Here is a 20,459-nt window from a genome sequence, read left to right as displayed (position 1 = left end):
CATCTGAAGGTCTTCAGTTGAACTTGAAATACTCAGCACTTTACACACACCAGTTCTGAACAAGAGGAACAAGACAGTGGATTGTCCTGCACTTGAAGTTTCTTAATCAAGACTGGATGTCATTCTAAAATATATGCTCTACTCAACCAGAAGTTATGGTGTTTGATGCAGAAATTACTGTGTGAAGTTCATTTGGCTTGTCTTATTCAGGAGTTCAGACTAGATGATCACAATGATCCTTTCTGGCCTCAAAAGGACATGAAAATAAAAGGCAACAGCACAGAAAGACAAACACTGAGCAGCCATACAGGTGAGTGTGCTTCCCATCCAGCACCCAAAAGGCCAATGGCTCAGACCCCCACAATGGTGTACCATATTTCACTGCTTCTACAACTGAGCAGCCATTCCAGGTGGCTCAGGGAATAACACACATTGGGGACCAAGCAGCTTGGTGTATGGAGGGGAGGCTGCATGAAAGGCTCTCTTATTAAGAGGTCCACAGCATGGAGGTGCTGGAGAACAAGAACTAACAACTAATGTTTAAGAGGTTTTACAGAAAGAACCTTCCTTGCCTCAACAGCACACAACCCAATCTGAACCTCAGGAAACCAGGCTTGGTGAAAAAATTCTATCTATTTGGCTATCCCCCCAGCTAATGCAATGCAGAATCAGCCTTTGCTCACACCACCACCAAAGCGCCTGGTGTAATTTATATAGAAATAAACCTGTGGAAAGGGCAAAAGTTTCAAGGAATTGCAGGAAGAGATTCTCCAAATCCAAACACAGAATAAGCCATGCTCCACACACTTAATACACCTCTGGCAGAATTAAGTCCTTGGCATGTCATTGCCATCAACAATAGATGTGGATCCCATTCACTACAGATTTATAGAAATGAATTATGGTGATTGGCAAACTCAATAGTACTTTGTATATTTACTTTAGAAGCATTATAATACTTCCTGTCCGCCCAGACAGTAAATTAGGTTATGAGAGACAGGCAGAACAAACAGAGCCAGCAGAGCTGACAGAATGTTGCTTTCTAGGGAATCAGCAGAGAGAAGCCTAGAAAACAGCTGGTGATATGAAGAACACCCTTCCTCGCTTGGTTAGTGGAGGCTTTCAGGACATATTTCTGAAGCGACTATAATTCACCAGTTTTATTTGAAGGTCAATGACAAAAGGCCAGTTCTCTGTGACAAAAAGATGCCAATCCAGTTAAAAGTAAGAGTGTATAAAACTAATTCAACCCATCTTACTGTACAGAACAGAGACTTGGCCAGCCACAAGAAAGGAAATCAGTACCTCCATCATGGAAATAAAGACACTGAGATAGTAAAATGGCTGGACACTTTGCGAGAGGAAACAAAATGAGGTTCTGAGGGGCCTAATGTGGATTGCTCCAACTGAGGACAAGTTGAGGGAGGCCAGGCTCTGTTGGTATGGGCATATTCAGTGGAAACTTAAGAACTATATCAGTACGATGGCTCTTGCAAGGACTGTGGATGGAAGACGGCCAAAGGAGAGACCTAAGACTTGATATATAGATTGGATACCAGTGGATTTCAAAGAAGCTAATCGGCATGACAGCTTGGCATATGATCATGAGTTTTGGAAGAAGGCTATAAAAGTTGCCAACCCTAAATAGGAAAGAGAGATAAAAATGTAGTAGCAGCAGTAGTTTTATTTGAAGGTCATCTTTACCTGGTTCCTGTGACCTGTAAATAAACCAAGTCCACTCAGAAGCTTAAAGCATACAGTTATGCTTAAGATCTACAGATGAAATGTGTTTTGTGAAAGTGCACAGTATTATTATGAAGTAGTGGAAAGTTAAGGCTCTGTGTATGCCAGTTGTTTAGCCACAGAGAATAGCTGCTTACACTTCAAGAGATAAAGAATAATCCAGGAATATGGCTATTTTTGACCTCTGGAAAGAGTCCAGCACTGAAGATGGAAAAGACATAAGGTCATCTAATCCATGCCCCAGAGTACAGTGTAGGATTGTTCCCCACAGTACATTTTCTAGAAACAAACCCTAACATTCTTGCAGGTTTCAGCTTAATTTCTCATCAGGAGTATGTTATAAAGTACTAGAAATGTAAGGCCCACAGGAGGTTAGGTGTTTAACGTTAGTCTATGAATTTCTAATGTGACTATGATCCTTGGAGGTAAGTGAGCTGATATGTAATTTACCACTTTCCACTTTGTTTGCATCAGCTGGGATTTCTGACCTGTCTCCAACACTCTGAACATCAGCACTATAGTCTGTTCCATGGCAATGTTTTTATTTCCCAAAAGTAGCGGAGTGTGGGAAATCTGAACAGGACCAAGGTATAAGGCATCAGTTCTGTGCTGCCGGCTGTTTAGGTTTCAGGTATGCTACCTCAAAGAACCACCAGGGACCATGCTCCCCGCAGGAAAGAAAAAACTGAAAAGCAAAGCAGAGAAAGTATAGGCATAGGGCTCTATTTTCAACTTGCTGAGGTTCCTGTTCATGTGCCTCCTTTCTGTGATCCTTATGATTTAATATTTTAAAAGAATCAAAATTAAAGTGTGCAATTATTATTCTGACCTCCTGAGTCTTCAGTACTGTATCGCTATCTTTTACTCATTGTGGTACCCGTTTCTCATTACCCTTGTCAAACAACTCCCTGTAACCTTTCATTTTACCACCGACACAGTTGATTAACATACACCTGCTAAAATAGTTATACAAGGTATCCAAGTGAGTAAACCCATCAAAAAAGGGTTCTTAATATGCAAGTAATACATTCTAGCAAAGAGCTGGACAAGGCACTTGAATCAAAAGTACTAGGTGTATTTATTGATCAAAAGCAGAGCCTGCTTTTACTCTCAGTAGTAATTCTATCTGAGATCTTGGCAAATATTTTGGCCTGAAGTATCAAAAATATACAGCCACTAAGAGTTACATCACAGAGAAGCAAAAGCCTGGAATATCAAGTATTCTCAGTCTCCAATTCAAGTAGTAACCATATGCAAAACTTCATGGTTTTCAAATTCTGATGACACCAGTTATTCAAATTGGTATGACCACCTTCTTGCAAGCAGTCATCCAACTACCTGTCTCTTCAACTGTATTTTACTTTATTTTCCATAATTAATCAATTCCAGGATGCATTTGGATGTCCATCTCCTTATTTGAGTTACATTGTTAGTTTCAAGATTGTATAAATTGCTACCTAGACGATAGTGTGAAAGTTGAGGGTTCCTGTTGCAGGAAAACATTGAGGAGCGCTTATCCTGACTAAAAGCTCCATGTACTCAGTCTAGGGTACAGAAAGGAAGGTATTTCTCACATCCTTCTCCTAGCTTTTAGAGTGATTAAATAGCCACACCTGCAAACACCAAGAGCGTCACACTTTTGTGCGTATATCTTTCTGAAATTAAGGAAACTAATACACTAGCATTTCAAAAGCTACCATAATTTCAAAACCAAATTTCCCCAAAGACACATTTATTCATTCAAGATAATGTATACATCAAATTTTATATTTTAAAAAGCCAGCCAAGTTACCCAAGCCATAAAGCATTTAAAAAATCTCTTAGGTAAAACTCCACTATTTTTACACCACTCCAAGTGTGGCCTAACTTCCCAAAGAGCAGAAAGGATTTATGAAACTTTCCAAAAAGGAACTCTGACTTTTGAGATGCCCGCAAGCACATGAAATTTCAGACACACACACATTGTTTAAAGAAGTAAACAATTAAGCAGTATCAAATGGAAGGGCCATGTCATCCTTAAACAGAGTATCTGCGTGATGCATATCCCCAGACATGCACTATGGGCCAAATCCTGCATTTTTTGCACCCAGAACTCCACAACCACAGTGTTTATTTTGGAAGTCTAAGGACTACACAATCAAGGTTAGAGGGACTATACATTGTTCCCTCTTGGTAAATCAATAAGGACCAAGGATCAGAGGGAGTTTCCATGGTGGCGGCCCAGAAACAAAGGAACCTTTCATGTTAAGTGACCATTCTGCACTGCCCTTGTTTAGTTGATTTGAGCCATTTCCAACATCTTTGGAGGACAGTAAAAAACAAACAACCTCTAGCAGACTTTTCTCAGTCATACAGACTGTTGATGATTAAGGTTAAGATCGTCACCGGTATTTTTAGTACAAGTCACGGACAGGTCATGGCAATAAACAAAATTTTACAGGAGCCGTGACCTGTCCGTGAATTTTACTAAAAATAATTGGGGGGAGGGGAGGGGCCAGGGAGAGATCGGCTGCAGGGGCAAAAGGTTGCACAGCTCCAGCCTCGGTGGCAGAAGGGCGCATAGCCCTGGCTCTGGGCGCAGCTGAAGCTTAAGAAGTCACGGAGATCCTGTAAAGTCACAGAATCCATCACCTCCGTGAAATCATATCCGTGTTGATGATTCTATACTCTCAGTTTTGTTTAGCTACCATCACGTGATATCTGCATCCGACTAGCTGCTATGCCGCAATTTTAACAATACAGGTGTCTGCAGGGAACTGGGAAAAGGGGCTGAGTAGTTTTTCTTCTTTATACACATACTCCACAATAGTGGAAGCAAAAGCCATTGTGACTATGTGGTCTCCATTTCCTCCTTCCTCCCACCCTTCAGGTCACTTCTCTTGATTGTGCGATGTGGCATATTTGTTCATTTATTTGGCTTTGGAAATTGTTTTGAAACTTTCCATGTTACATTCAGTATCTTAATGCTCCTCCTCTTTTTATGCTGCTGTTCCTGCAGCCCTGCAATATGTTTGCAAGTTGATAAAGGCATCTTGGGTGTTTCAATGAATTCACAGGGCAGGTACATTTATACTTGATGAACATATCTATATTCAAGGGGTTCCACACCTCACTTTTTTTTTTTTTTTTTAAATCATGAAAAGATTTGGGGGAGGGATAGCTCAGTGGTTTGACCATTGGCCTGCTAAACCCAGGGTTGTGAGTTCAATCCTTGAGGGGGCCATTTAGGGATCTAGGGCAAAAATTGGGAATTAGTCCTGCTTTGAGCAGCGGGTTGGACTAGATGACCTCCTGAGGTCCCTTCCAACCCTTATATTCTATGTCTTGTTTCATCTTTTCTCATCACTGTTAGTGGACACTGGAGAAGAGGGTACAGAACTACAGCTGTAAACTCAATTCATGGAACATCGTTATTTTATTCTCTGCCATATCTGGTTTGACTGAGATCTGAAACAGCTTGTACACTTTTCGTCATGTTCACAGCGAAGGAAATAATTTATGTCAGTGTCTGTTTTTCTTGAAAAAGGTATTACTAGCCAGCATTTAGCTAGTGGAGCAAGTCAAAACTCTCAAAATAAGCATTTTGGGACACATGATGGAAATTGTCTTCCTAAGGACATGCCAAGCCTTTCAAACCTGGGTGCCTGAAGTTAAGCTTCTAAAATCCCTATTTAAGCACATAAGTAAAGATGGCCTAATTTTCCAAAAGTTTGGAGCACCTCTAGCTCCCACTGATGTCAGTGGGATTTGTGGATGGCTCAGTACAGTGGAAAGCCACACCACTGTACTCAGGTTTCTAAATAGGGATTTCAAAGCCTAATTTTATGCATCCAGTTTTGAAAATTTGGCCTTACTATGGTCCCTGTTTGTAATGAAGCTCAACCTTTGTTAAGTTTGCTTCTGGGGTGAATCACCCTCAGGTAGTCAGTGCCACAAACACACACTGTGGATTATTTCCTCTCACAGCTGAACACTGTGGAGAATAGCTGCTTAACCAGGCTCTCCCCCAGTGTCAACACAAACACCTTGAGTGGAAGCTACTGTCACCTAATCTCATCCATGTTGATAACTTCAGCAAGTGACTAATATACAAATTATCTTCTCTGGAGTGTATTGCATGGAGTGGCTACTCCATGACCAGTCATTCATGGAGCAGAGGAAACATGGTTTAATTAGAGCATTGAAGGCTTCCCTGATGTAGTGCTGGTTCTGCCACTGATTTGCCCAGGGACCTTTGCTAAGTCAGTTAACTGTGTGGTGACTCACTTTCCTCATCTGTAAAAAGAAGATAATATTTTACCTGCTTAGTCTTAACTAATGTTCATAAATTTCTTTTAAGTACAAGGTGCTATGGAGGGGCAAATCGGCAAGTGCCAAGCTTTGCGACCGGCACGTTCTGAAGGTCAACTTGTTCTCTTTATAGGACTGGCTGTCTCAAAGATGTTTGTACACCCTGCAAGATCATTTCTAGGCCCAACTGTTTCATTGTCTTTCCTCATTCGCATACTGCCAGGTTCATGTGTAGAGACCACGTTTTAAAAAATATGTATTATATTTGATGCAGTATGAACTTTGGGGCTTTAATTAAAATGCATACAATTTCCTCTGCACTCTTTTTTTTAAAATATGTTAATAAATATTTTAAATTACATACACCTGGCTGCAGGGAGGGAAAGGAAAGTTGGTGCAGAGGGAGACCTTTTGCTTCATATATAAACAACGAGGGGCCCCAAACAAGGAGTGAAATTTGTGGGAGGACAAATGCGCCCTGGAAAGTGTCGCCCACCTCTCTGACATGGCAGAATTTAGAGCACAACTCTCATTGTGCACTAAGACCAGCAGCAGCACAAAGAAAATTATAATAAAGAAAAAGCATAGTGGCAACCAGTAGAGAAAGTGCGAGAGATCTGTGCGCATTTCACAGAGAATGACGTGACAGTCATTGGAACTTATCCTGTAACACAAACAGATGTTCCTCTAGGTTTTAGATGAAAATAATTTGTCCCTTTGCACCAGAGAGGGAGTTTAACTGAATTTGTGCTGGGGACCAGATCAACCAAGGCTGGTTTTGAATCTTTGAAGCAAGTGTTTGATCTCTAGAGAGCAGAATGTGAGAGATAAAATTGCTGTACAATTAACCTCTTCGCTGCAGTAGATCATAGGGTTGTTGTTCCATTTGTGCTTCAAATGTGACACCCCTGCTACACATAATGTTTTACCCTAAACACCCGTGGTTCATTTTCAGAACACAGGACCCAGTTCAGTGTCTCCCTCCCTGAGGCCCTGCCTTCTAAAGAGGTCTCTTGAATAACATCCAATACTAAAATAGGAGACGGAGAAAGAGATAGTGAGCTTCAGAACAGGACAAAATCTTTGGGGGAAACAGTCCCATGGGCAAGCACAGCTGATCAGCAGAGAGTCAAAGGAACTGCAGAAGAATGAAACAATTAGCTTTAACAGATCCCGCCCCGTTTCTGGAGAAGGGAGAACTCACATAACTGGAAAGGGTCCTGGACAAGTCCCAGGAATCTGGTTGCTCTGTAGTAAGTTGGACTTGTATTCACTTCCGACCACATCAATGTATGTGTGTCAACACTGGGTTTTTATATGATTGTTAGAGGACAAAAAGCAATTTTTTAAAAGCTGGAGTGCATATGTTCCCCTTCCCTAATAGAGAGAAACCCCAGAGATAACTGAGGGAGATTTTCATATTCTGTTTACAGTCTGGCAGTTAAGGGAACTCTCCTGGCCAACGTTAACACATCAGACAAGATGTACCCTACACAATCAGATCCCAAAGACCATCTGCTGATATCTGCTTTCAGTTGCCAATGAAGCAATAAGATGCATGCAAGGAGGGCACAGATTAGCTTCTTAACATAGACTAATCCCCTACATGCTTGAGAGCAGCAAAACAGACCTTGGAACTACATTGCAGTTCACTGCCTTGACGACAGTCAGGACACCACACAGCCGTTTTGGGGAGGAGGAAAGAGGTGACGAGAAAAAAAAGATACCACTGGTGACATCACCACATTAAAGTGAGACTCTTCACTTGAAAAGTGTTTTAGGGAAGCGGAAAGAGGATTCATATAAGGACACAGTGAAGGCTTAAGTCTAAATATTGACCAGCTTTGACAGTTGGGTCCTTTGAAAAACCTCACCTCAGGAATTGTAAACAGGTATTTTCTTCAATGGATCCTTGTTACAGCAGGAGAGCATCACCCAGTTACTCCAACCCTGCGTCTGGTATAGTCTACTAACCCTGGGCTGTTGGTTATTATTTGTATTACAGTAACACCTAAAGGTCCCATCATTCTAGGGGATGTACAAATACTTTGTAAGAATGAGTGCCTGCTGTGAAAAGCTCACTGTCACAACAGATTTGCATCTCACTTCTAAGCTTGTGTTCCCTCCCCCACCCCAAATATCAGTTTTGTTAATTTGTTACTTACACAGTGAGTAGCAAGTAATGTTGAGCATTAGTAACGCCCTATGAAAATTCCCCACTGCCACTGACAGTTGAATCAACGGCATTTACAATGAGTTTATCCAAAGCAGACCACTGCCAAAGCAGGTCAATCCTTATTTCCAGCAACTTTGGGTATTTCTACCCTGCAGTCAGAAGTGTGACTGCAGCAGGTGCAGAGGAACCTGAATTAGCTTTGATGGAACAAGCTCAAACAACTGTAGCAGTGAAGCCGCAGCCACGCAGCTGGCAGCACGGGCTAGCTGCTCAAGTACATACCCAGAGCCCCAGGTGGGCTTCTACAAGCTATGCTGTCACTCAAGTTGCCACAGCTTGGCCACTATTATTATTGAAGCTCGCTACATCAAAGGTAGCTCAGGTACATCTACACCTGCTGCAGTCACACCTCTGATTGCAGTGTAGGCATACCTTAAGCCAATTTTCCCACAGAAATATATTAACCCCTCACCACCACCACACCATGTCCGTTATTAGAAATGCACAGTGAACAGTCAGGAACATGAGCACATAATCAGAAATTAGTGAGATAAAACCTGCTAACCCTTCTCCTCCTGGTGCAGGATTGCCCTCTAAATTTCTCTCTAGTACTTTCCAATGTTAGATGGCACATGTGATGTGGCTCTTCCACCAATTCTCTGGGAAGAATATTTCCTAGTCCACTAGATCAGTTGGAAATACCATCATGCAAGTCTAGTCTCCTCCCAACCCTGGTCACCCCACACCATTCCTTCCCTCGAACCAATGGAAGTAAAAAGGGGGTGGAAAAGAAAAACTCGGAAACCTGGAGAGTGCTTGGAATTTATTCCCTTGAACAAGAGCGGTAACATTTGAACAAATAGTGTAACGATTTCACAGCAACAGGAAAACCAAATGTTACATAATTTAAAAAAGACACCCCACAACAAACAAAACAGGTTAAAATATGAAAAAGTTTAAAAGGCTACAAGTGGAGATGTGAAGCCTTTCTGGGCACTGATCGTTTTCCTTGCCTGTTTTCCATCAAAGTTTATTTAATATAAACTCCTGTTTCTCCCTGAGCCAAACCTAGCCCCTAGGAGATAGTCACTTATCAGATTCTGCTTTTCAAAGGGCAGAAACGTAAATCATCCCAGGTAATGAAAAAGCAGCAACTTCTCTTTTATATAGATTTAACAGGTCTTTTTTTAATGTCATGAGAAACATTTCGTGCAGCTTCTGAAAGTGCCCAGAAAAATTCACATAATTCTTCAGAAAATACACACACAAAACAAACAAGTAATTCAGTGGAACAAGTCTACAGGTCTGAAAGCTGAAGGAAGAGCTGGGAGCTCTGATTCTCCCCAAAGTGTTCTCAGCAGGATCCTGTTGTGGGTATAAGGTACCAGGACCATCACTGCATATTTTGCCTTATCCCCAAAAGCTTTCTAGGCTCTTTCACATTGCAATTGTACAGCAACTATTGGGTTAGCTGCTTTTCAACACATCTGAGACACGCAATCCCTCACTTCAGCTTTCCCCTTTCCAGATTTCCTGCACTAGAACCTGCTGTTCCCTCCACATTCTCCCCCCATGAAATCCTGATAAGAACACTAAAGAACAGGATGGACTGGGAACAGGTTAGCACACATTCCAACTAGAGGGCTTCCAGACTCCACAGTGGAACAAGATGATTCGCTGGGCAGGGACTTGGGCCTAACCCTTCAATTCAGACCCTCTTTTAGGTTTCCAGAAACACAGGGCATTACTCTCAAATGTATATTTTAAAACTCCCAGTTTGAAGAGCAGCAGATGAGCTCTTTTTGGAGAGCTGTTACAGATAAGCTATGGAAGGGTTCAGTATAACGTATCATGAATGCAGAATACTACTATTCCTTCCAACTCCAGTGAAAGTTTCCAAGGTACAGCAGAAGTTTAAGTTCCTTTTTCCCCATCTCTGTCTGATCAGAGTCTGGTACATTAATTTTCAGACTGAATTCTAAAATATGGACCTTTGGGGTTTTATTGGTTTAGGAATGGGAGTGCTTCAGGGTGGCTGGTGTAAAATGCAAGCAACAGGTACAGAACACTACACCACAAGATTACTTCAGCAGGTGTAGTCAAATCTTTTAAAAGTTTAATGTTTAAGACCAAGAGGGACACATTTTTAAAACACTGCCTCCATTCACAATGGTATAGAATCATACACACAAATGAAGGGTTCTGTGCATGTGGGTTCATCTACATGCATAAACGGGATTCTGTACGTATGAACTGTATTCACAAGTAATGCACGCACAATTTAGGCACAGTCACACGTGGACAACATTTATATGCATAAAGTCCACTTGGATGTGTATATACATACAATTCCCCATTTGTGCATTGTTTGCCGATGAAAGAAAGTTTGTGTGTAAGTTGTATTGTAGGCGTTCACAAGGAACCATGCAGAACTGGACAGTTGATGGCAGTGATGGCCAGTTGGGACCTCTTTGAAAATAAAACATTAATGGGCATGTGCTTTACAGGAAGCAGCCACCCTCTAGCCTGTGTAGTCATCAAAAGATCTTTCCATAAGTAAGCTAAACTTTGTTATATACAGTAGACTACACATATAAGAGATGGATAATTAAGGACATCACACTTTGGACTCTACTTACATGAATGGGCTTCCTGCCTTCATTATTGAATCCCTATTATTATACACACTATATATTCAGAGGCCTACGTGGTAGGAGGCCTGATCTCTTTCTTCCCTATTGCTTTCTGGATTCTGCTCACTACAGTTTGTACTTGGTGACCAAATACCTCTGCAGTGATCTTTCAGTGGCTCACGAAGGACACGCTTCACTAGCCAGGCAACTACCTCAAAGATCATACTACCTGCCATCTAGTGCTGTGTGTCTACAGGGATAAGATGAGCTTGCTTCCCTTCTGAACCTTCCATTGTGAGTGGGGAAAGAAACAGATTACAAACAGGAGAGTGCTTGTCCTGGGGATGAAACATTTTACCTGCCCAAAGTCAAGCATTATTATGAGCTCTGCATTGAAAGAGACTGTTCCAAGTCCACCTGTCAGGGAAGTGCTAAAAGTTCAGAGATAAGTTCTTATAGACCTTTAGAACAAAAAACAAAAACAGCACTTGTATATTAAAAGCATATTAAAAACCATATAAAAATACTGTAAATCATATTAAAAAAAAATCCAAGAGAGACAACAGTTACAGATTATCAAAGGAAGAGAGACAGCTGAAAGCAGGTTTTGTTGGGGTTTTTTGTTGTTGTTGTTTTTTGGCAAAAGCAGCTACTTTGGCACACAGGCAAATGCAGAAGAGAGAGAGACAAAAACAAGTAGACAGTACAGAGAAGGCTTACAGAGTCTACCACAAGCATGCCAGAGTTCAGCACCAAAAGCACAGTTGTAGCTTTCCCCACCCTTCCTTCACAAGAGAGAGTCCTGTTTATTGGGAAAGAATGGAATCAGCTGCTCAAAAGCTCATTGCTATTTTCCCAGTTGAAGCGATATCCGTACCTCCATAGCCAGTTTGCATAAACTTATCTGAAAATCCCCACTTAGAGCCCTAATAGTGTGCACACAGGCTCCTTGGCAAATCAGACATGACCCTCAACAGAACTGTGATTCTAACTGACTGCTGGAAACCTTGGCTTGGATGTCAGAGATTGTCCCTAAAACTACATCATTACAGCACAAGGGACAAGACTATCTGCATTTAATGCCAACTAGAAAGTGGCTGAATTGTGACACATTTAGCAAAGGTAACACATGCAGATCAGGTTAGTAACATCCCATGTGAAAGTGCTTAGTGTGACCTCACCACACCACAGCTGACTGAACCTGCTGAATAGTGTTCAATGTTTGGAGGTCCTTTAAGTTTCCACCTTTTCCACCCAAGTTGGCTAAGAATCAAAAGTGCCAGACTCCCTGGTGGTGTAAAGTAGATGCAGAGTGTAAATGGAAAAGTAGTGTAATTTATACCCATTTCGTATTCGGTGGGAACCAAACATCAGACCTAGCATAAACTGTTGTAATACCCAGTGAACAGAAGCTTTGCCTGCTTACACCTGCACTGCATTTTTGACCCTAGCAGTGTTGGGTATGGTGCCAGCATAAGTTAAGAATGAGATGGGGCTGCTTTATTCTGCAACTTTGTGTTACTTGCCTTTCCTAGTACACATCTTTTCCTCCACCATCTAAGTTACACTCATTTTGCACCTCCACTGAATGCCATGCCCATGCATATCTCACTTCTTTGCTACTTATGCTGATTTTCCAACCAGTTTACATTCCACATGCAGCCTACACCATCACTGAAGCTGTCTCAATCTCTCACAGGATTTGCAACTGTTAATGCAGGTTGCATTTGGTGGCATTTGGCCCAAAGGGGGTCAAATGTTCTTAGAAGATATAGAGCTAACAGTTGCAAGTCCATCAGCCAGGAGAAGCAGAGGCTTGGAAACAGCTCCCTGCTCCAGTTCAGACAGGTTCGTGCTTAAGGTATTGATCTATTCTACAGTGTACACCATCTAGCAATATTCTCTAATTAGCACAATTTAATAAATTATGGCTAAGCACATAGAGGGCATTTCTAGTTCAAATTCAGGAATCCATCAAATGGAGATGTGTCCAGCAGCCTCCCTATGATTTTCCAGGGATAGAGTCACAACCTTTCACTGCATTACCAATCCCAGTAGTTTAAAGTTCACCCTAATCCCCTCCCCTGCGCACCTCTTTTTTTAAAAGCACAAAGAACTGTAAACACTAGCCATATACTTCCTGACCCAACCAGCAGAACAGGATCCAAAGGCAGGTGGTTACAAGGCATATGACAGTTATATTGCTGTGCTGGCTAGGTGAGAACTGATCTGCAGTTAATGAAGCTGCAGCAAGCTTCTCATGCACACTGCTTTTGAACCAATATCTCCCCCGTTCTATCCCACTTCTCATTATTGCCAGTAGTTTTAAGACACTTAAGACTTCCTACAAGAGGCTGGGGAGAAATGTGAAATCTCAGCTGAAAAGGGAGCATAGGAAGTAAAGCACTGCCCGCCTCCTTACCGTTAAACCTCTCTCTGACATGCACACAGCTGAGTATGCAATGCACTATACTACCCTGTGGGCGATTCCAGTGGGTATTTTAATAATATAATAAGCAGCTCTACTATACTTGGTGCTGTATATGAGTGCATAATGCCTCACGTAACATCCCTTTCAAGGGCCAGTGTTCCAAAAAATTTTATGGAATTCCACTTCCGCTCAGAAGCTGAGGCAAAAAGAAGCAGGCTGTTAAAGAAAATAATGTCTGCTCTGTTCTATTCCTCTTCCGTGTAGATGGATCACAGATCTATCCACAAGGTCATGCACAGTCACATAACAATAACAGCAGATATTTATTTATTTGGCCATACCTGTATAGCAAACCATGGTCTATCATCTACCCTCATCACTTATCTCTCCACCAGCATTTGTTGAAGGTACAGTTCTGAGAAACAGCCAGTGTTTTCCGTTCATCTTAAAAGTTAAGTCCCTTCTAAAAATTCTCCCTGTTTTTAAAGAAAGACCTGATTCTTAAAGGGAAGGTAATTTCAAATCACTCAATAAAAACAGTTAAAAACAGTTTAAGGTACTACACCTGCCAAAGACACGAGGCCAACTTTTTAGATTTTATAATGACATTCTCCTTAAAATCTCTCCCCCCTCCATTTTGCCGCACAGAAAACCCATACAAATGGAGGAGGAAACTGTGAAATTAGCTACATACGAAGTGCTGCCAAATGCACAAAGTAAAACTGAAAAAAGAATTTCTCTAATCACTTACAATTATAATCTTACATTGTAATAAATAATAAATAATATGAATAATTTAAAAAATTCAGACCAAGACGTGATTTAAGCTGACTATATCCCTTAAGATCTTGTAAAGCTAGTACTGTAATTTGGGGACATTTTGCTACACAAAGTGTGACTATTTAATATTTTCTCTTTTCTAAAAGCAACGGACTTAGTTTATCCACAGTATTCAGGGCCCATACACTAGAAACCAACTCTCTCTTCCCTCTTGCCCCCATCTCACCTTTTTCTTCTCCACTAAATTGCAGTTTTCAATAAGGATAATTGAGGAGTTGGGCCAGATGAGAGTCTGGGGCACAAACAGAACATTTCTCCCAAATTAGAAGGAATTAGAGTTTTCAGATAGAGCAGACTATCCCTAGCAATACGACACATGCTGTAATAACCCAATTCCCAAGACAACTTGCCATGAGCCTCACATGTTCTGACAATGAGGAGAGAGCACCATGATCTGCCAGCACCAAAAAGAGTTCAAGAGTTTAAGGAACTGGTTTCCTTTAGCTGCAGAAGACACCAAGAATTCTTAAGTAGCCACAGTCCAAAGACAGCAACAGGGATTTTTTTTTTTAAATCCAGATACCAGGTTAATGAGAAGCTTGGGAGGGTGGGCACTATATCCAGAATTCAGGTGAACACAGAAATCCAGCTATGAGTTATTGTAGTCCAGAGAGACCTTCAGTACTAAACACTAAAGTGCAGACTTCACCGATCAAGCCTTTTTATTTGGGCTCATTCCAAGGAAATTCTGAACTGAGTATCTGTGTTCACCTAGAATGGTTTTAGACAATGCCCTTGAAAGGACAGAGAGTCCAGGCCCCAAAGCCACCACACAAAAGAACATATTCAAGCTTTTACGAATTACCCAAAATTCACACAAGTTATACAGCTTACAAAGTCAGGTCATGTTAAAATCTTACTGGTCAGCAGGCTGCCGATAAAACTCCCCCAGGATTTGCATAAGAACCTCTGACTGGACATAGAGAAAGGGGACCCCAAAAGCCATCAGCTGACACATGAAAAACGAGTCCAAAGGATTTTGGGCTACCTGGCGCCCGACCGAAGAAACTGTGCTTTGCAGGCGCTGGCTTGCCACCCTAACTTTGTCAAAGAGGCTGAGAGAGTACTTCACCACCCTGCCAAAGAATGAAGCGGAGCTACCTGGAGTCCTCTCTGCCGAAATGGCTATGGAATTTGCCCGTCCACTTGCTTCAGCTGCCATGGCTTCCTGCAGGGATCCTTTGTTGTCCTGTGAAACGAGGGGGGGGGGGGGGAGAAAAACCATCAAAGAAGAAACTGGACACCGCTTAGAAGCATTTACTTTTAATTTGGAGCAGTGTGTTTTAACACTGAACACGCCCAACCACCTCTTGAACAGCAGCATGTGATTATTTATGGGTTAGGCAGCGTCTGGCCACGACACTCAGGAGTTGGGCCCAACTAGTGCCTTGTCATCTGATTATTTATGTTCTGAAGATTAGTTTATGCATCTAAGAAAGCCAAAGAGGTGACAATTCTGCAGCTTGTTCACAGAAGTTACAATGACCCGTTTTTGCCCTTCAACTTCAGCAGGAAGCATGGCAGCAATGGGCCTCCATCCTGCCCCTGCACAGGAGTGAAGGAAGCACAGCATTAACTTGCTGTGGTAAAGGTAGGGCACAGGGGGAGGGGAGATCACACTTATTACAGAAAACAAAAGCTCCACATATAAGAGGGTCCAGCTTTGAGCAGGTAGGAGAGAGCTGAAAGCAAACTTCATAGGATTTGAGAAGGTAACACTGCTCAGGGTTATAATGTAATTTCCCAAAGAGAGTGTAGGAAGAGAGACTCAAAGTGAAACAGGGACAGAAAATAAGCCCAACTGATGCTTTATGGGGTGCAGGGAGAAAGGAGGGAGATCTTTCTGTACTACACAGTACAACCTGGCCCTCTTTTCCAAGCATAGTTCTACCTGTTAGTAGAAAGTGAGGAAAAACAGTTCCCTTCTAGCAATAGGTTCCTATTAATGCAAGACAAATCTTCCTAAAGAAGACTTCAATTTTCGCCTATGCGAGTGGGTTTGGCTCAGAACCCCAATTCCAGCCCACATAGATGGGACTGCATTTCCTGAAGAGAAATGAAAATCATTGGCTTCATTTTAACAAAGCCTTTCCAAGAAACAGAAAGGCTGTCAACTTTGTCATTCTAGTTCTTCTAGTGGTTGCACAGGCTTCAGTAATTATTTTAGTTCAAAAAGAAACTGACATAAAAATCCTAGACTGTGTGGGGTGGGGTTTTCTTTCTTAATGAGACCCACAAAAACATAAGAGATTGATAATTACAACACAGATTGCTCTTGAATTTACCACTTTACAAAAGAGGCAAGACTTCATGACATTTAAACAAAGTGATTCATTACTTCTACCCTCTGCAAAAGACACACATTTTCCCAATAGCAGGGATCAAAACCCATTACACCCAACATGTCAGATTAGAATAAAAAGTTACCTTTCCTGACAGAGGACCCACTGCTGGTCTCTTCCTTTGAGCATAACCAGAGAGTCGGTAACAGTAGTGAGGTTTACAGTAGAATTTACCTGCAGTCAGAACAAAAGGGAGAGAAGTAACAGTGAGAACACAGCAGCTAAGTCTACACAATATAACACTCTACCTCAGTGAGATTTACTTTGCTATCTCCACTTCCTGTGCCCGGCCCTGCCCCCTCACTATGCTTGGAGACAAACACTCTGAAATTTTAACTCAAATCCTTGTCTCCCCCTCCCTAAACAGTGCCTATTCCACTGGGTGCCTGACAACCATTTAACAGATATCCAATCAGCCACCAAAGCAGAGCTGACAATGCGGCAGTGTGTGAAGAACAAAGACATCATCACATGAAAAGCTGGCAGCCGCACTTTTGGGAAAATCAAGAATGAATACAACTGTCAGAGGAATGAGGGAGGGAATGGGTGTTAACTCTGAAGGGACTATGTATGATAATATACCGAGACTTCTCAAATCTCATTTTCCCAATCAACAGGCTTCACAGGACCCAGTCAAGTGCCACAACTAGAAGCCCACCTGAGTACAGACCTCCTAGTTACCTTTTACGCTTATTGGGACAGTGCTGGCGAAATGGTACCCTGGCCTTGAGGTGCTACTCCAATACAAACACTGGTATCAGGTCAGAGTGGTGGTGCTGTGTGAGCTTTCCATGCAGCTCTGTCACTGCACAGCTGCCCTGAAATGCACTTCAGAGTCCTCTGCCATTCCAACACAACCCTGCAGTGTGACTTCGACTGTTTTACTAGTTCGGCTCCTCCTCAGTAAGAGCACCTCAATCCAAACGTGCAGCCCCTGCTACTAACCCAGTCCTGCCCTCTCCACTGTCAAGTTTTCTCTGCTTGAGTTCTGGCCAGGTTGCTCTCTGGGATTCAGGAGGTGCTTGGAGGACTTACGGCTGCAACCTACAATCTGGACTCATTGTCTTCTTGGCTGGTAAAATCTACCAGGAGGATATTGAAGCCATTATTTGAGAACACGGACTCCTTTTAGGAAGACAAGGTGACTACATCTCACATTTCAGAGGTCCCTGCTCAGGAAGCTCTTTATGCTGCTAATCTCTCCAACTATTGCCCTACGTCTAACTGTCCCTTTCTGGGGAACATTTCTGAGAAGGGTATGGGGAAGGCATCACTGACAATATCATGAGTCTGCAGACTTTCTTAACTCCTTGTACGCTGGTTTTAGGCCTGAGTACTATACCAAGACTACAATATTCTTATTGGTCTCCTTTTGACAAAATATTCAGATGTGGTATATAGGGATTCTTTTAGATCTCATAGCTGCCTTTAATACTGCTGACTACAGAACGCGGATTCATCTGTTAACCCAGATAGATGAATAATATTAAGACATGAATGGCTCTAGTCTTCTCTCAGAGAAAATCCCGAGTGAAATATTGGATAATTTCTCATCTGTCCTAGGGACTCTTTTACAGCGTGATGCTGTTGTGAAAAAGGCTAATATCGTTCTGGGATGTACTGACAGGAGTGTCATATGAAAGACACAGGAGGTAATTGTTCTGCTCTACTTGGCACTGATGAGGCTTCAGCTGGGATATTGTGTAAAGTTTTGGGCACCACACTTTAGGAAAGATCTAGACAAGTTGGAGAGAGTCCAGATAACAGCAACAAAAATGGCAAGAGGTTTAGAAAGCCTGAAATGCATTGCAGAATCCTCTGCTATTCCAACACAACTCTGCTAATGGACCTCAACCCTGCAGTGTGACTTCGACTGTTTTACTAGTTCGGCTCCTCCTCAGTAAGAGCACCTCAATCCAAACATGCAGCCCCCCGCTACTAACCCAGTCCTGCCCTCTCCACTGTCAACTCTTCTCTGAGTTTGAGTTCTGGCCAGGTTGCGCTCTGGGATTCAGAAAGGAAAGGTTGGACAAACTGGGCATGTTTAGTCCAGACGAGAAGGCTGGGGAATAGAAAGGGAGGGAACCTGATAACAGTCTTCAAATGTGTCAAGGGCTTTTATACAGAGGACTGTGGTCAATAGTTCTAACTGTGCACCAAGGGTAGGACAAGAAAAATCAGCTTAGTTTGCAGCAAGGAAGATTTAGGTTACATATTAGGAAAAACTAGCCTAATAGTTAGAAAGGTAAGTAGTGGAACGGGTTACCTAGGGAGGTTCCGGAATCCCCATCGTTGGAGGTTTTCAAGAACAGGGTAGACAAACACCTGACCAGGATAGTCTAGGGGTATCCTTAATCCTGCCTCAATGCTGGGGCAGAGAGTAGACTAGATAATCTTTTGAGGTCCCCTCCTGCCCTACATTTCTAAGATTCTGTGGAGTACCACAGAGTTCTATTTGGACACTACTGCTCAATATACATGAAAAGCTGTTAGGGAAGCAATGCAGTTTGGGTTTCGGTGCTATCAGTATGGTGAAGCCTCAGCCATCAGACCTGGATGAAGTGATCATTTGGCACGGACTGGTGCTTGGATGATTGCTGGCAGAAGACTGAGTAAATGACTGTTGGCAGTGGGAACAACTCGAGCAGACAATAGAAACTATTTCTGCCCTTGCAACTGAGGAAGGATCCTAGCTTATTGTTACTCAGACTTACAAGCAGAGGATTCTATTGGATAATCAGCTGCTTCTGAATGTCCAGGCTACCGGCAGCAACCAAGAATGGTCCTCCCTCACACCCCCCAAATCTTTGAGTACTAAGAAGGCTGCTGTTGTTTCTCTTATAAGTGGCCTTCAAAGCTACCACTGGTCCCTTGGGTCTGACAGCCCAAGTCTGTTGTCCTTGAGGACACATTGTAAAGGCCCGTCTATGTCTTCCTGGGAGGCTGGTTTGGTGATGGTTCCGAGATTTCCCCTTCCCCCTCATCCCCTAGTAGTTGAGGGAGTTTGATATTGTTGGTTGCTATAGGATCTATCAACAATATACATGTGATTTCACTTCTATATTGCCTGTAACACTTGAGTTTGCTACCCTTGTGGTTGTTATCCTAGCCAGGTGAATTTATGGATACTATTCTCGGTCATACTCTGCGTGTCTAATTAGTTTCTGAAATTTACTAAGATACTCATCTCCTAACATGCTGCAGCAGTGTATTCCATAGCTTTATTATATGTTGTCTCAAATTTACCATTTTTGTTTTGCTCTTATATGAAAGGGACTGATTGAGTGCCTGACTGGTCTTCTGTTGCCATTCACTACTGTTATTTTGTCTTCTTCAATAAGCCTAATATGCCATCACACTTTGCATAGAATCCTATATTGCTCTCACCCACCCACCTCTGAGTATTTTTTATGCCTTTTCCCCCCTTCTGGAGCGTCTCATAATCCACAGTACTCTGACTCACCTAAACTAACTCATCAGTAAGTTTTGCCACCTCTCTTACAGGACCATCACATGCAAAACACCAGACCCAGTACTGTTCCCTCGGTCACCACTTTTAAAAAAATCTCGCTCTATACAGCTAATTGGTCATTTATTCCAACTCTTTGTTTCCACACTCAGCTAGTTTCATCTATAAAAAGGACATCCTCAGCCAGCCTATGAAAAGCTAATATTATATCCATTGGTTATAAATCTCCTATTTTATTAACTTTGGAAGAATTGTTACTAGTTCAGTTCTGATTCCCCTGGCAGAAAGCAGTTTGCGTCTATCCCTATCATGTTTTACTTGCCTAAGTGTTTTAAAGCTCTGGCTTAAGAAGACTCCTACTTTGCTGGAACTGAAGTAAGGCTTAAGGATCTATACTATTCAGGATCATCCTTACACACCTTTTTAAAGGGAAAATGCATCACTGGGGCCCCCCTCCATTCCAGGAGTTATTTTTTAAATGATAAATTACATATTTTGCTAATAGGTCAGCTCTTTTGTTGCTTTCAAGAGCTGG

The 20,459-nt window shown here is 42.1% G+C and overlaps 1 protein-coding gene across 1 annotated transcript in view; it reads right to left on the bottom strand.

The window, feature by feature from the left end:
* Nucleotides 1–20,459, bottom strand: part of MICAL3 (microtubule associated monooxygenase, calponin and LIM domain containing 3) — a 242,634-nt gene that overhangs the window by 85,662 nt on the left and 136,513 nt on the right. Inside the window, exons 24-25 of the mRNA XM_074938661.1 lie at nucleotides 16,541–16,629; nucleotides 15,215–15,302 (exon numbers count right to left, since the gene is read on the bottom strand). Coding sequence (XP_074794762.1) covers nucleotides 15,215–15,302; nucleotides 16,541–16,629 — 177 coding nt within the window. The remainder of the gene's footprint in view (nucleotides 1–15,214; nucleotides 15,303–16,540; nucleotides 16,630–20,459) is intronic.

This window comes from Natator depressus, chromosome 1, assembly GCF_965152275.1.
Source record: "Natator depressus isolate rNatDep1 chromosome 1, rNatDep2.hap1, whole genome shotgun sequence".
Taxonomy (NCBI): domain Eukaryota; kingdom Metazoa; phylum Chordata; order Testudines; family Cheloniidae; genus Natator; species Natator depressus.
The sequence above is the reverse complement of the archived record's forward strand: the minus strand, read 5'-3'. Positions and strand labels throughout refer to the sequence as shown.